General features: G+C 42.6%; 1 protein-coding gene across 5 annotated transcripts in view; it reads right to left on the bottom strand.

The window, feature by feature from the left end:
- CLCC1 (chloride channel CLIC like 1) overlaps window positions 1-17,841 on the bottom strand; it is a 76,298-nt gene that overhangs the window by 18,881 nt on the left and 39,576 nt on the right. For 2 of the 5 annotated variants that reach the window (XM_056523492.1, XM_056523493.1), the window contains exons 11-14: window positions 13,725-14,229; window positions 7,244-7,723; window positions 4,638-5,078; window positions 2,639-2,685 (exon numbers count right to left, since the gene is read on the bottom strand). In XM_056523492.1, the coding sequence (XP_056379467.1) occupies window positions 2,639-2,685; window positions 4,638-5,078; window positions 7,244-7,723; window positions 13,725-14,229 (1,473 nt within the window). Of the gene's footprint in view, window positions 1-149; window positions 1,198-2,638; window positions 2,686-4,637; window positions 5,079-7,243; window positions 7,724-13,724; window positions 14,230-17,841 lie in introns of those variants that run through there. The other 3 variants (XM_056523496.1, XM_056523494.1, XM_056523495.1) reach the window with 3 other exon arrangements.

The following is a 17,841-nucleotide window of genomic DNA, read 5'->3' as shown; positions in this document are numbered from 1 at the left end:
GTAGTGACGTAATAACGACGCCGGAAAGCAAGGCCCGGACCCTGGAGAAGATGCGCAAGACACCGGAGGATCGCGAAGTGGACCCGGAGCAGCGGGAATAGGTGAGCGAACCTGCCAGGGATGCTTAAACTGCTATCCGACAGCAGCTTAAGCATTTTGCGCTGTCGGATAGCAGTTAATGCGATGGCCCTGACATATAAAAGCATCGTATGTCGATGCTGACATCGACATGCGATGGCCTCTGAGAGGCCATCGTATGTCGATTTTATCATATGTCGGGGCCATCGTAGGTCGGGGGGTTACTGTATAGGACTTGGAACCACCTCAGTCATGTATGTTCCTGGTGTGATAAGGAGCAGTGGAAAACCTGGAGGCAATAGTGTAATTGTTAACATTGGTGATACTGTAAATGGGAGGTGGCAAGCACGTGCATTTCATATGTACATTTTTCTGAAATTTCTTTTGTTTTTCATTAGATCTTCAGATCCATCCATGTAATTTTGGCAGATCTTTGTGAAACCAGGATTGAGACATAGGACAACGATGGCTCTAGGTGTAAGCTGCTGTCTAAAATTTACGCAAATTTTAGTTTTCACAAAGTTTTCAGCTTTAGTTTCTATAGTGGCAATTTGCATATAGTTGAGATGGTTATGAAGAGGGATCAGATAATAGTCATTTCGTGCCATAAATATTAATTTAATCACAGCCCTGCAACAAAATGACCAGCAAACACAATTTCAGTGATCTTCTCTTCAGCACAGGAGAAAGTGTTATCCAGGACAATGCATTTCTCTATTTTGTCTACTGGTGCTTAAAATCAGTGTCCTCTTCTGTTATGGTAACCTCCAAGGAAATGCATGCTGTCATTATTGCTTTGCATCAAAATGGCTTTACAGACAAGGACATTGCTGCTTCTAAAATTGCCTCAAAATCAATAATTTATCGGCTCGTCAAGAATTTCAAGGAGAGACGTTTTATTGCTGTAAAGTAGGTTTCAGGGTACCCAAGAAAGTCCAACAAGTGCCAGTACCGATTCCTAAAGAGGAGACATCTCTGGGATGGTTTCAGCCAGTGCAGAGTTGGCTCAGGAATGTCAGAAAGCAGGTGTCATCTGCACGCACATTGAGGCAAAGACTTTTCCAGGTGCCTGGTGTCAAGAGGGCCCCTTATCTTCAAGGAAAACATCCAGCATTTTGCCTAAACAGTCCCATGAATAAAAAATGTTATCGAACCATCCTCCAAGAACAACTTCTCCCAACCATTCAGAAGCAATTTTATGATGAATAATGCTTTTTTCAGACCATGTCACAATGCAAAAAGGATAACTCAGTAGTTCTATGAAGAAAACATTAAATTCTGGGTCAATGGCCAGAAAACTCTACAGATCTCAATTCCATTGATAACTTGAGGTCAATCCTCAAAAAGCAGGTGAATAAAAATGAAAAAATAGTGAGAAACACCAAGGACTGATGAGACAAGAATGGGTTGTCACCATTCATGATCGGGCCCAGAAGCCGATATCCAACATGTCGGGGAGGGGGGGGGGGGGGGGAATTGCAAAATCTTGAAAAAGAATAAGAATCAACACTAAAAATACTGAGCCTTTGCATAAACTTGATGTATTTGCCAACAAAAGTTTAAATGGACACTGTCAGATACTAAAACGTTTGATATGTTGTAAAGCATGTATAACCAATAGGTTTTGCAATTGCTTTCATTAGAAAATTTTCAGTATTTCATACTGACATAGCCAGTCAAACAACTTCCCCCCCCCCCTGCCTGCTTGGACACATACTAGTCCTGCTGTGTCCATGCATCATCACCTATGTCTTGGACACACTTCCTTGATTGACCGCTGTGAGCGCAGGGAAAAATCCTCCCACTGTCAGCTTGTGTCCCGCTACTGTCAGTGAGGACAAGCTGGGAGTTGTAGTTTTGCTAATGCTAGGGGAGATGTGAGCAGACAGTATACTGAGGGAGGGGGCGGAGACCTGCACAGTGAGGCCACGCCCCCTCCCTTTGAGAGGAATTCAGACTAGTGAGCTAAATTAAAAGTGTAATAAAAAATATAAAGGTGCTAGACACATAAAATTGTACATGGTCAGGATTAGGTACTGAGTGATATATAATTTTTATTTATTTTTTTGTCAGATCTGACGGGTACGCTTTAAACACTTGTAAAATGCTTAGAATTGTACCACAGTGACCACAGAAACCTCTGACTTAGAAGAAGCACTATGAAAACCAAACGTTGTGTCAAACAATTCCCGTGACGCAAACAATTCCCGTGACGCAAACAATTCCCGTGACGCAAACAATTCCCGTGACGCAAACAATTCCCGTGACGCAAACAATTCCCGTGACTATACTGTAACACACGTTCATTGTACACAAGGGTGAGAGTAGTTTCCATTATAAGGAAATGAGACCTTTTCGGGTTCACAGCCCATTTAATACCATAACAGAGAGACAAAGCAGTGAGCAGGACCCATATATAACACTTTCTAGGAGAATGTAATGTTGTGCAGTGAAGCAGTAGAGGCCAAACCTCATACACCACTATGAAGGCCGCTTAGATCCACAACAAAGAAATAGTGTTCAATGTAGATGTATTATTCAACGACCAAATGTTACTCACTTCTTCTCTGTTAATCTTACGCGCTGAAGGATTCCTGTTCGAGGCACCTTTAAAAAAAGGAGAGGTTAATCTTTTGGGATTGTACAACTCTACACTTAAAGGAGTACTCCGCTGCTCAGCGTTTGGAACAAACTGATCTGAACGCTGGAGTCGGGAGCTTGTGTTGTCCTAGCCCCGCCCCCTCAATGCAAGTCTATGGGAGGGGGCGTGACAGCCGTCACGCCCCCTCCCATAGACTCACATTGAGGGGGAGGGGCGTGATGTATGAGGGGGCGGGGCTATGACGTCACGAGCTCCCGGTGTCGGCTCCAACTTTCGGAACAGTTTGTTCCAAATGCTGAGCAGCTGAGTGCCCCTTTAAAAGGGTACTCCAGTGCCTAGACATCTTATCCCCTATCCTTTGGATGCCTGATCGCGGGAGTCCCACCGCTGGGGACCCCCGGGATCATGCACGCGGCACCCCGTTTGTAATCAGTCCCCGCAGCGTGTTCACTCCGGGACTGATTACGGTCGACCGCAGGGCCGGCGGCGTGTGACATCACGCCTCCGCCCCCGTGTGACGTCAGGCCCCGCCCATCAATGCAAGCCCACGGGAGGGGGTGTGATAGCTATCACGAACCCCTCCCGTAGGCTTGCATTGAGGGGCAGAGTGTGACGTCACACGCCGATGGCCCGTAATCAACGGGGTGCCGCGTGCATGATCCCGGGGGTCCCCAGCGGTGGGACTCCCGCGATCAGGTATCTTATCCCCTATCCTTTGGATAGGGGATAAGATGTCTAAGCACCGGAGTACCCCTTTAAATGCTTTGAACATCTTTGATGATATGAAAAAAAGGTTTTCGGTTACCTTGAGTTTAAAAGTTGCTCTACATTCCAGGCCCCATTTTGCATTGTTTTATTCCTTTATCAGACCACCTGATTATACAGTAAACCTGCTCCTGTCCCTAATTTTGGTGTATCCCACTACCTACTTGAATAGTGCCAAGTGAACTGCTTTCTTGTCTAGTTCTCATGTATGAGCACACCTTCATTCCTGACCTGATTTCTATGGCCATGTGGAAGGCCGGGCGTCACTTACCTCGGGAGGAGATGGCGCTAGGATACACTATTGGAAGAAGCCGGAGCCGCAGTGACATCATGTGGATTTTCTACCTAAACACCCCCCCCCCCCCTAATGACAGTGGCCTCTTCTTCGGGAATGAGAAAACAAAGAGGACACTTGTAATTTTGTTCTGGAGGCGATTCATATTACTTTATGTTTCTGCACCTTGATTGGAGTCACCTGTGGTAAATTCAGCTGATTGGACAGGATTTGGAAGGACACGGCCCTGTCTATGTTTATCCTGTGAGTTCACGATGTGTAAGACTGCCTTTAAAAATCTTAATCCTTCCAGTACTTATTAGCTGCTGAATGCTACAGAGGAAATTCTTTTATTTTTGGAACACAGAGCTCTCTGCTGAAATCACGAACACAGTGCTCTCTGCTGACATCTCTGTCCATTTTAGGAACTGTCCAGAGCAGCATATGCTTTCTATGGGGATTTTCTTCTACTCTGGACAGTTCTTAAAATGGACAAAGGTGTCAGCAGAGAGCACTGTGCTCGTGATGTCAGCAGAGAGCTCTGTGTTCCAAAAAGAAAAGAATTTCCTCTATAGAATTCAGCAGCAAATGAGTACTGGAAGGATTAAGATTTTTTTTTATAGAAGTAACTTACAAATCTGTTTAACTTTCTGGCACCAGTTATCCCTTTAATGTCCTGACTGCTATATAAAAGATAGTCCAGTACAGCCTGTATGATCTTCTCCCCTCTATCCATGTATTATTTACGCCCTCTCTCTATAACACTGAGAAAATGGAAACAACAAAATGGTAGGAAATAGAAAAACCTTATAAAAGTTGCTTAATTGTGCAGTTAAGAAGCAAATAAACCATAACACAAAGTACAAAGGAGACCATATCCTTTACATTACTTTATTGCTTCTATTTGTTCTGTTTTACCTGTTTGCTCCAAGGATTTGTCATCTGGGGCTCCTCCTTCCTCCAATGACTGTTCCCCATAGGAGATCTCGTTCCTTTGCTGTGGACCAGAAGACCTTTCATGTGGAGGTTCCTCTACCCTTTGGCGTTCACCACCGTTCTGGTCTACAGGCTCCTCTTCTATTTCCGTATTACTTTCCTGTGAGCTATTACTTATTTCCTCTATAGACTCAGCTTTCCCCTGATATTCCGTAGATTTCGGCTCTGCAGCATCTTCTTTCTTTTGCACTTCAGTAAAGAAACTTTCCACTATTGGCTCCTTCTCCCCTTGCGGTGTCCCGTCGGGTCTCTCCTTTGACTCTTCTTTTCTTTGGTTTTTATCAGAGGTCTCTTCTGTAGGTTTTGCAGGTTCCCCACTTTGTTCCCTTGAAGGTTTCTGCTTTGTGACTTCTTCATTCCTCCCTGTGAAAACACACAGCTTTTCTGTAAGATAATGACATGGTGAGCAAGTCGTGGATATCAAATCTGAAGCAAGCTTAGCTTTCGGCACCACTTAAAAAAAATATATATATATATATATATATATTTTTTTTTTTTTTAAACATGGACAGGGTTTTTAAAGCCCCATTTAATTGTATTGTACTATAAATTGCTGTGGATGTTCTGTGTGTTATCTTCATTGCAAATCTTCCCCTTGAACGTGGCCTAAAGCTGGATAAACACTAGGGATAGACCGATTATCGGTATGGCCAATATTATCGGCCGATAATCACGATTTTGGGCATTATCAGTATCGGCAATTACCTTGCCGATAAACCGATAATGCCCCGCCCTCCGCACCGCGACCGCCCCCCTCCGACCCACCGCACCGCGTCGCACCCCCCCACCGCACTGCCCCTGGCCCCATTGTCTCCCCCATCCCCGGTTTTATAATTACCTGTTCCCGGGGCCCACGCTTCTTCTTGCTCCTGCTGCGTTCTGCGTTACGCTGTGCGCAGTGACGTGACGTGCGCCGTCAGTGCGCACAGGTGACGAAACCGGAGCCAGATGTAGAGTGAACCCCGGGCCCAGGTAATTATAAAACCGGGGATGTGGGAGGCAATGGGGGTGGTCGCAGTGCGGCGGGGCGGTCGTGGTGATAGGTCTCAGGACCCCCAGACAGGCAGGGCGAGAGAAGCGGGTGGCGGCGGCGGCGGTCTATGGCACCGCAAAAGCCACTGCAGTTCATTGATTTACAGCACCCGCTTTAAATCAATGATCTGCAGCGGTGTCGCGGGGGGATAAATAGCCGATAACTTATACTGGAATATCAGTATAAGTTATCGGCTATCAGCCCTAACCTCCACCGATTATCGGTATTGGCCCTAAAAAACCGATATCGGTCGATCCCTACTAAACACATTGGCCCTCATTTACTATTGCAAACCTGACATGTTTTGTCAGGTTGTGCGCCAGATTCTGTCGCATTGCCTGTGCCAGATTTTGCGCCAGAATTGAAAAAACCCCGACTAACTCTCCATTTTGCTAAGAAAACCTGAAAAGGGGGCGTGGTCACCGGGAAAATGGGCGTGGTCTCCAAAAAGGGGCGTGTCCCCGACATTTTCACAAAAACCCAACATATTTACTAAGATTTCCACATAAAATGTGGTGGATTTGAGCTGAGGAAAACCAGACAGATCAGAACATGTGTAAAAAAAGCTAAATGTAGGGAAAAGTGCAAAATGGAGGGAAACCTTAGTAAATACCGTGGAAAATAAATTGTAGGGAATTAAAACCCACAAAGAAACCTACACAACACTCTTACTAAATAAGGGCCATTATGTGTCATGCAAACACACTACTTTTTAACGGGACCAGCAAAATATACAAGGAGTATGGCGGCCTCCCGACTTTTGCCCAATAGCAGATGTCAGGGTAGATAAAGATCAGGTAGTTGGAATTTTTTGGGAGATAACCTGCTGCCAGAGCCGTCTGTCAGAGGCTTACATCCAGTCTTTCCATTAAACTCACTCGGCTGAGCATGTATCTATATAGGGGACTGGGAGGTAGAGCCACCTTCAGCTGACAGCTATCGCATATTTAAGACTAGTTTAATTGTGGGACCACATGTGACCGTTCTGCTGCAGACATTTCTGCAACGCTCCCATTTATCTGGATGAAGCTGCAGAAATCTATGTAAATGCAATGACCCCTTTTAAAATACTAAAAATGGAATTTTAGGCTTTAAATTGTATGCAACATATCAGCTATGTCTATATATATACACCCTAAAAAGGTTGCTTCTTTTCGCTAATTTACTCCGATAATGGTTAAGGCTAAAAAAGGTAATACAGTGACTTGGCTTTAGTTAAAGGAGTCCTCTAGTGAGTAACTTTAATGAAGAATTATGGTAAGACAGGTGAAAGAAAAAAAAAAAAAAGCGAAAAACTAAAGCCTACACTTGTATATACGGTACATACTGATATATAAAAGCTCCACACTCTCTATAACACAGAGAAAGAAATCAACAAAATGGTAGAAAATTTTTAACAAAGACTGTTAAAAAATGTTAAAGTTAAGAAGCAAATGAACTACAAAAAAAACATAACCTTTACATTACTTTATTGCTTCTATTTGTTCTGTTTTACCTGTTTGCTCCAAGGATTTGTCATCTGGGGCTCCTCCTTCCTCCAATGACTGTTCCCCATAGGAGATCTCTTCCACCGAGGCCTCGTTCCTTTGCTGTGGACCAGAAGACCTTTCATGTGGAGGTTCCTCTACACTTTGACGTTCAGGCTTCTCTTCTATTTGCTCTTTACATTGTAGAGACTCAGTATTACTTTGTTGTGCACTAATATTCACTTCCTCTATAGACTCAGCTTTCCTCTGATATTCAGTAGATTTCGGCTCTGGAGGGTCTTCTTTATTTTGCACTTCAGTAAAGGAACTTTCCACTATTGGCTCCTTCTCCCCTTGCGGTGTCCCGTCGGGTCTCTCCTTTGACTCTTCTTTTCTTTGCTTTCTATCAGAGGTCTCTTCTGTAGGTTTTGCAGGTTCCCCACTTTCTTCCCTTGAAGGTTTCTGATTGGTGACTTCTTCATTCCTCCCTATGAAAATACACAGCTTTTCTGTAAGATAATGAAATGGTGAGCAGGTCGTGGATGTAAAATATGCAGCAAGCTTAGGTTTTGGCACTTTTTTTTTTAAAGCTAAACGTGGACAGGGTTTTCAAAACCTCGTTCACATGTAATGTACAATAAATTGTTGTGAACTGTCTGTGTGGAATCTGCATTGCAAATCCTCCACTTGGACTGTAAGAAGAGCATCTCTAAGTTTCCCTGGTTGTGAGCAGAGCTTGCAGTTGCTGTAGTTACACCCTAGCCTATCCTGTCTTTGGTTTATTTGGCAAATTACTTGCCTTGTGTGACCACACATTGTTAGCTCTGTCTATTTAAAGTGTACCTGTCAGATCGCACCCAACCCAAAAAAAAAAAAAAAAAATTATATGTTCATCCCTATCATGTACATCTAATTTGTATGTGTCTACAACCTGTATTTCTCTCAGAATTACCTTTTTTTTTTAACTTTCATTCATTTGCTCAGTGAGGTTTCTGTCCATGCACAGGCAAGGGGCGTGTCCCTCCCTTCTCCTCACTGTGATGACTCCTCCCCCTCCCTCATTCTGCTCTGACTCACAGAGGGCCCTGGATCTGCCTGCAGCCCTGTCGATCATTCATGGTGTCCATGACGTGTTGATGACCACTGGACACTGCAGGACTGGTATGTGTCCCAGGAGGCAGGGGGGACACCTAGTGACCCCTTTTTTGACTGGCTTTTTCAGTATGAAAGCAATTGCAACACATATTGTTTTTGCATGCTTTACAACATATCAAAAAAGTTATTGTATGTGACAGTGCCCATTTAAGGCTGCAGTGTGCTAGTAGACTCTGCTTGTGAAAAGAGCTTGTCTCTCTAGCTAGCATTCTCCTTCATCTTATCCTGTTTACCTGGTTTTGTGACTTCGCCTCTGTATTTTGTTATTTCCTCTGATACTCGATTCTGTACATTTGCTGTTTTCTTTGCTTCTGACTCAGCGCAAGTTCCCTCCTGCTGTTTCTGTGGAACCAAAAATTAAGCTGCCTGATGGTTTTTCCGGTGATAGAAAGAGGTTTGTGGTGTTCAAGGAGAGCTGCAAGTTATACTGCCGATTAAGGCCTCTATCTGCCAGTACTGAGGTTTAGAGAGTGGGGGATAGTTATGTCTTTGCTGCAGGGGGATCCTCAAGAATGGGTGTTCTCTCTGCATCCCTCTGCTCCTGAGTTAAAGGGCTACTCCACTGCCCCAGCATTCGGAACATTTTGCTCCGAATGCTGGCTGCGGGGGTCATGATGTCACGGCCCCGCCCCCTCAATGCAAGTCTATGGGAATGGGGCGTGGCAGCCCTTTAAGCTCTGTGGATGTGCATTTCTCTTCCCTGGGCCTTTTATACGATGAACCGGATTGTGCGGAGTCTCAGCTGAAGCAAGGTCACAGTACTGCTGAGGAATACTGAGAGGATTTGTGCAGGTGGAGCATAGCCTCAGTCTGAAACGATCTGGCCCTTAGGTGCCAGTTTACCCTGGGGTTGTCAGACAGCTTAAAAGAATTATTAGTTAGTTACCCCCCTCCAGATTCTTTAGACCAGGCTATGACACTAGTTGTACGTTAGGACAGACGTCTTAGAGAGAGAAAGGGCAAACAGTCTGTGACTTCTGTTTCTCGCTTTCCTACCTCCATGTCTTCTGCCTTCACTACTTCTACTTCTGTCCCTTCTGAGGAGCCAATGCAAGTGAGGAAGGTGTCTACTCAAGGAAGAAGTATATTCCGGAGAAAAAACAGACTTTGCTTTTACTGTGGAGAAGCGGGTCACCTGATTCAAGCCTGTCCCAGACCTCAGCAGCCGAGAAACCCCAGCGCCTTTTTGTGGAGGTCACTTAGGCGCACAGGTATCTCCAAAATAGTGTTCCAAACTGTTATTACCTGTCAAATTGTTTTTCTTTTGTGGACTCTATTAACTCACTAGACAGCCCAATTCCCATTGCTGGGGTGGATTACATGCCTTTGTCTTGGGGCAGTGTGTCTCTTTTCACCCCAGCGGTGGGATTATTGGTAGTTTCATTGTATTATGAAAAAATCTTGTTTTTTGTTTTGGAAAATATGTCTGTCTGTTAACCTAATCTTGGGTTTACCCTGGATAAAGCGTCTTAATCCTGTGTTTAATTGGTCCTCTGGAGAGCCTGTCAAGTGGGGTTCAAGCTGTTTCAGTAATTGTATTTCTACTTGTAAAAGGTCTCCCGGTATGGCGCAGAGTGACATCCCTGAACTTATTTCTGAAGTTTTTTCTGAGGAGGCCTCCTCAGCTCTGCCACCACACCGAGATTATGACTGTCCCATAAAATTGGTTCCCAGAGGCAAATACACTAAAAGGTCGTATCTATGATTTGGATGGATGAACAAGAAAAAAAAATCGGTGCTAGTAGCGCAATCCACTGCAGAAGCTGTTTCGAGTAGGTATACTTCTTTATTAAGCCGTGCAACAACGCGTTTCGAGGCCACAATGCCTCTTCATCAGGAACAATGGCTTACATGATTGTGACTGTACATACACACTATTTATAAATGAATTTGGCGCCAACAGGTACATAGGCCACGCCCCCCGGAAGTGGGGGATCGTGCTACAGGTAAATATACATAAAAGACAATAAAAAATGGACATTAGAAAGGTAAAATGTACATATCTCATGAAAGACAATATGTCTATATGTGTAGTGATGGAAAAATTTGCCCTAGGGCACAAACATTATAATCCTCCGTGAAATCGGAAAGGCATCCCGCGCTGCGCAAGCGTCTGGAGCGGCAACTGCGATGTGATATCGGGCCGCCCGCCTCCTGCGCATGCGCTAGCTGAAAAAGATACTAATGATGACGGTACCATAGGAATGAATGGGAAAGCGTCCGTTCAACTGCCCTAGCACTCGCTGCCGACAGTGATTCTTTTAATACAGTGAATGGACGCGCTCATAAGAGTGTTAGCAGTCTGCATTGCTACTTATTTCCCAGGACAGCTGATGGTCAGAGCTGTCTGTATGGATGAGAGTTTATATATAGTTGTATCTAGTATTATGTTGTAATCTGGGGATACAGAGGCTATTTAAAATACTGTAAATATAGATAATATTCGCTTATAAGTATAAAAGGGGACATATAAATGCACACATAAATGAGACATATAAAAAAGGGAGGTATATAAATGTACGCATATATAAAATTGAGGCATCTAAAAAAACACATATACAAATTGATAAAATTGCACATGAGAATAATAAAAATTTATAATTATTTATAAATGCAAAATACATGCAAAATACGATACAATAAAATAAAGGTAAATGTAAATAAAGAGTATACACATATGTGCAGGATATGTTGTAAATATAGAAAATACATATATGCCAGGGAGAGACGCATACAGAATGTAATAAATACACCTAAGAGATAATAAAATTGTGAATATAACTGGTCCTTCAAGGGAATGTGGAGCAAATACACACTATGATTTGCCAGTATCTATGATTTGTCTGGGCCTGAAAGGGTGGCAACAAAGGATTATATTAGTCAAGTCTGCAAAAAGGTCACATTCTTCCCTCTGCGTTACCTACGGGAGCGAGGTTTTTCTTTGTGGCTAAAAAAAAGATGGGAGATTAAGACCTTATATTGATTATTGAGGTTTGTATAAGATCACAGTAAAAATCAATACCCGTTGCCCCTTATCCAAGATCTGTTTAATCAAGGTGTTGTGTGGTAATGACTCAATTATGAATTATGGTCATAAAAATATTAATTATGAAAAATAAAAAATTTAGAAAATTATGAAAAATATAAAAATGATGACCTGGTGAATTGTAGACAAAGCCAATCAATACAATTTCCATCTGAGTCCGACTATTTCTTCAGATCAAGTTATTTTTATGACGGGATGACAGTAACGCTTAAGGATGTAGTTTTGCAATATACAATAATACACAGGTATTATAAAGTAGTAGCAGATTTATTGGTTATAAGGTTATAAACATAAATGAGTAATAAATGATCTATGCAAATGTATATCAATTAGATATTAGTAAACAGTACAAGATTGTTAATTGACTACATAAAAGTAGAACAATACATGTGGGTAGTAAGTAACTTGTTACAATGAAACGAAAGCTACTATGTTAGGAATATCATATAAGAAAAAGGTTACATATCACCGTGTTCAGAGGAAACCTTATGTAGGTTGGGCGTGTTCATATGGTAATGACTATGACATCACTATAATACCGAGAATGCATTGAGCATATAACCCATTATGCGTTTCCTGTCGGTGTAATGTCAACTACTGATACGCTAGGCTGTGTTATTGTATAATGCAATTAGCATCATTACCATTAAGGGTTAACTGTTAACTTGAAGTATGGAGCACTATATTATAAGTTCAGGGATCATTTTTGACATATATAAGTAATTAAAACCTGGATTCTCATAGACATCTTGGAGCCTACCTAGACATCCAAATTTATTGGAGAGATAAGAGTACCACAGAGGTCTCTTTCCCACAGACGTGTGAATCTCTCTGTCTGTCTTATCTAAACAGCCATAAATATCTAAAGAGACAACAAGTATTCTACTCCCAGACTGGCACTTGAATAGGAGAACTTTAGAACACACTGTGGTCTATTTAGAACATACAACAAAATGGTCGACATCATTCTATTATGCCATGAAACATAGTGATTCATTTTTGGGGCCTACAAAAGTATGACAAAGGGCAGGGGGCACGTTGGTTTACCAAACTTGATATTCGTGGGGCCTGCAATTTAATCTGTATCAAGGAGGGCAATGAGTGGAAAACTGCGTTCAACACTCCAGAAGGGGTTTTTAAGTACTTGGTAATACCTTTTGGTTTAAATAGGCTATGTCAGATACAATAACTTTTGATAAGTTATAACGCATGCAAAAACAATATGTTTTGCAATTGTTTTGATCCGAAAATTTTCAGTATTTCATACTGAAAAAGCCAGTCAAAAAACTGTCCACTATGTGTCCCCCTGGCTCCTGGGACACATACCAGTTCTGCAGTGTCCAGTGGTCATCAACATGTCATGGACACCATGAGTGATTGACAGGGCTGCAGGCAGGTCCTGGGCCCTCTGTGAGTCAGAGCAGAGTGAGGAAGGGAGAGGAGTCATCACAGTGAGGAGAAGAGAGGGACACGCCCCATGCCTCTGCATGGACAGAAACCTCACTGAACAAGGATGGCAAGTAAATAAAAAGGTAATTCTGAGAGAAATATAGGTTGTAGACACATACAAATTAGATGTACATGATCAGGATGAGGTACTGAGCAACATAAAACAGTTTTTTTTTTTTTTTGGAAGGGGGGGGGGGGGGAGAGGGGGAACACACAGGTATGCTTTAAGTAATGCTCCTGCTGTTTTCCAGAATCTTGTCAATTATATATTTTGTGAATTCATTGGAAGATTTCTTGTGGTTTACCTTGATGACATTTTAAATTTACTCATGTGATTGGTCTTCACATGTTGAACATGTGCACTCTGTACTACAAGTTCTTTGTCAAAACAAGTTTGTCAACAAGTTGTTTGTCAAACAAGAAAAATGTGTGCTTGGCGTAAAAGAGGTACAATTTTTGGGGTATATCTGGTCTCCAGGGCTCTACAAGATGGACCCAGAAAAGGTTAAGGCCATCACTGAGTGGGTGCATCCTCTGCTGCAGTTTCTGGGGTTTGCAAATTAGTCACAAGACCAATTAACTGATCGGACTCACAAAGGGGCTGATCTGCCAATTGGTCAACTGAGGCGGTGGCAGTTTTTGAGTATCTTAAGAGGAGTTTTACCACCGCCCTGCTTTTGGCACAGCCAAGGTTGGTATTGGAGCAGTTCTGTCCCAAGGTATTTCTTCTCATACTCCTTTATGTCCATGTCCATGTTAAAAAATGTTAATGTTAAGGAGCAAATGAACCACAAAAAATTGTACACATGTGTCCATAACCTTTACATTACTTTTTTACGCCTCTATTTGTTCTGTTTTACCTGTTTGCTCTAAAGATTTGTCATCTGGGGCTCCTCCTTCCTCCAATGACTGTTCCCCATAGGAGATCTCTTCCACCGAGGCCTCGTTCCTTTGCTGTGGACCAGAAGACCTTTCATGTGGAGGTTCCTCTACCCTTTGATGTTCACCACCTTTCTGGTCTACAGGCTCCTCTTCTATTTTCTCTTTACTATGTACAGACTCAGTTTTACTATTATTTACTTCTTCTATAGACTCAACTTTCCTCTGATATGCCGTAGATTTCGGCTCTGGAGGGTCTTCTTTTTTTTGTACTTTACTAAAGGAACTTTCCACTATTGGCTCCTTCTCCCCTTGCGGTGTCCCGTCGGGTCTCTCCTTTGACTCTTCTTTTCTTCGCTTTCTCTCAGAGCTCTCTTCTGTAGGTTCTGCAGGTTTCCCGCTTTGTTCCCTCTCCTTGGTGACGTCTTCCTTCCTCCTTTCTCCTCCACCATCCTGATGTCTCAAACCAAAGTCCATCTCTGTAGGCTACAAAATATATTCATGTTTCACTAGCTACAAAACAGAGAGTATAAAGCAGTGGTCTCCAAACTGTGGCCCTCCAGCTGTTGGAAAACTACAACTCCCAGCATGCCCGGACAGCCAACGGCTGTCCGGGCATGCTGGGAGTTGTAGTTTTGCAACAGTTGGAGGTTCACAGTTTGGAGACCACTGTCATAACGTAACCCCTTCTGGATCTTAACCCCATGAGGATAATGGACGTAAGTGTATGTCCCGATGTACTGGTTCTAAGCGCAACATGACGTACATTTACACCCTATACATGAAGCGAGCACGGGAGCTGCGCACGCTTCATGTACAGCACGTGCCGGTTGCTGTCAGCAGGCGGCGACCCACCAGTAATGGTGGACATCAGCGATCGTGCAGATATCAGTCATTAACTCCTCAATACTGATCACGGCACCCATGGCGCTTGCAATGGCTGATCGGATCGCCCGCGGCAAAACCATGCGGAAACTGATAAGCCAAGATGGCAGACGGGGGGTCTCCTCACCTGCCTCCTGCTGTCATTCACAGGGTTTTCTTCTCTCGTCTGCCTTCTAGCAGACCAGAGAAGAACATTGCTGATAATACTGATCAATACTATGCATATGCAGTCATCCCCCCCCCCCAGTGGGTTAATCTATGAACTATCAAAATATAATGTTAATGATCCTATATGACGTCATCGTTAAAAAAAAAATACTAATAGTAATAATTTAAATGTCAAATACCATTTGGAAAAAAAATGTAAAAAACTAAAAGTGATTATAATGTCACATATATGCAAACGTGGTAAGAAAAATAAAAAATTCAAATCACGGGACAAAAAACATTCCCTCATATAGCCCTGTACAGTGACCCCCCGACTTATGATGGCCTCGACATATGATCATTTCAACATATGATGGCCTCTCAGAGCCCATCGTATGTTGAAGGCAGCCTCGACATATGATGCTGCTGTGTGTCGGGGCCATCGTACAAACAGCTATGACAGCGCTGACAACTTCAGCAACTGACAGATAGTTGTTTAATGTGCCCCGTGTGCCCCGTTCTGCCTCCTGTTACTCACATGCTGTCCTGCTAACTCACGCAGGCTTCCACTGTGAGCTCCGTGTAAGCCCCGCCCCCCCAGTGCAGCCATAGCCAATAGCCTGCAGCATCTTGCTGCAGGCATCCAATGAGCTGCTGGCTGCCCTCCCCTTCCTTTCCTATAGAGCTGTAGTCGGCAGGATGGTAATGGAGGACATTCTGTCCCCCCTGAAGATATTTAAAGAACTGTACAGTACTGTATGCGATGTCACACATCACATACAATACATATACACACTATACACCCCATACATCAATGTTTCCCTATCAGTGTGCCTCCAGCTGTTGCAAAACTATAACTCCCAGCATGCCCAGACAGTCAATGGCTGTACATGCATGCTGGGAGTTGTAGTTGTGCAACAGCTGGAGGCACCTTGGTTTGTTAAGCACTCCCCATACACTCCACATACAATGGTCATCCCAGAACCAATTAGCAGTTTCCCATAGAGATATGTATTCAACATACAATGGTTCCGAGGCCCCAGAACCAATTACCATTTTTACATAGACATATGTACTCGACATATGATGGTTTCAACATATGATGGTTCTCCTGGAACCAATTAATATAATATGTTGAGGGACCACTGTATACGGAAAAACTGTAACGTTATAGGTGATCAAAATAGGTAAATTTAAAACCTACTTATTTTACAAAAAAAAGTTTAACCTGTCCAGGACCAAGGGCGTACCTGTATGCCTTGGTCCCGTTAACGGGGTTTAAACTGTTCTCACCAGCGGAGAGCAGGTTAAACTACACAGGACCTGGTTGCTACCGGCAGCCAGGACCCACGGCTAATGCTGAGCACCGCCGATCGGGACGATGCCCTGCATTAACTAACTTTGAACGCGGCGTCTAAAATTAAAGCGGAGCTGATCGTGACTATCGCAACATACTCGCGATGTTCCGATCAGCTTAACGGATGACAGGAGGGTCCTCACCTGCCTCTCCGTTGTCCGATCGGTGATCTACTACTCCTTGCCTGTGCAGCAGAGCGCCGGTTACACCGATCAATGTTATGCAATGGCAGAGCATTGATCTGTATATGCGATCAGAATATTGCATGTTGTAGCCCCCTGTGGGTGTAAAAAAATAAAAGTGTAAAAAAAAATAATAATAATAATCATTTGTAAAAGTGAATTAACCCCTTCCCTCTTAAAAGTTTAAATCACCCCCCTTTTCCCATTTTTTAAATAAAATAATGTAATATGTATAATCATAAGTTGTAAAACCAAGTGTGTAAATGTCCGAACTTGTAAAATATAAGGTTAGCTAAATTGTGCATTTTTGGACACTTCATATACCAGAATTTTTTTTTATAAAAAGTGATCAAATAGTCCCGATAGAAACTACCACAGCGCAAAAAATAAGCCCTCATGTAGCCCCGTACGCAGAAATATAAAAAAAGTTATAGTGGTCAGAAGATGACAATTTTAAACCTACTAATTTTGGTGCATGTAGTTAGGATTTTTTTAAAATTAGTACAATAAAATAAAACCTACATAAATTAGGTATCCTTGTAACCGTATGGACCTACAGAATAAAGATAAGGTGTAGTTTTTACCGAAAACTGGACTGTGTAGAAACGTAAGCCCCCAAAACTTACAAAATTATGTGTTTTTTTTTTCCAATTTCACCCCACAAATATATATTTTTTGGTTTGGTGGTAAGCCATAAAAGTGTCCTATAGGTGCAAGTCCTAGAAGTGTCGATACTGTGTTGGGGCTCAAGCCTGGATGCAGCCTGCAGAGGGGGTTGAGAAGCCAAAATGGTCGGGTCGGTTGTTTTATGCCGTTTGCTTAATTCACATTGATGTCATTGGGAGTTGCATAAACAGTGCAGGACAGTAAGCTATGCTGGTTCAGTAACTCACAAGCCCATATTTATTCATTTATTTTTTATTTATTAATTTTATTAATATTTTATGTACTACTCTGATTATAGTCAGCAATGTTTAATTTTTACCTACTATAGTGTTCAAAATGCACCACATTTATTTAATGGCCTGCACCTACGGCGTAAGTCTCGCCAACTTAGCTCTCCACCACGCTGTAGAGTCACAAGCACATGGTGGATCATTTTTTGAATAGCGTAGGATATACAGTGGGGTAAAAAAGTATTTAGTCAGCCACTAATTGTGCAAGTTCTCCCACTTAAAAAGATGAGAGACGCCTGTAATTTTCATCATAGGTTATAACCTCAACTATGAGAGACATAATGAGAAAAAATCCATAAAATCACATTGTCTGATTTTTAAAGAATTTATTTGCAAATTAAAGGTGGAAAATAATTATTTGGTCACCTTCAAACAAGCAAGATTTCTGGCTCTCACAGACCTGTAACAACTTCTTTAACCCCTTAAGGACCGGGGGGTTTTCCGTTTTTGCATTTTCGTTTTTTGCTCCTTGCCTTTAAAAAATCATAACTTTTTCAATTTTGCACCTAAAAATCCATATGATTGCTTATTTTTTGCGCCACCAATTCTACTTTGTAATGACCTCAGTCAT

The sequence above is a fragment of the Hyla sarda genome, chromosome 6 (genome assembly GCF_029499605.1).
Source record: "Hyla sarda isolate aHylSar1 chromosome 6, aHylSar1.hap1, whole genome shotgun sequence".
Classification (NCBI taxonomy): domain Eukaryota; kingdom Metazoa; phylum Chordata; class Amphibia; order Anura; family Hylidae; genus Hyla; species Hyla sarda.
This window is presented reverse-complemented; position numbering and strand designations above follow the sequence as displayed.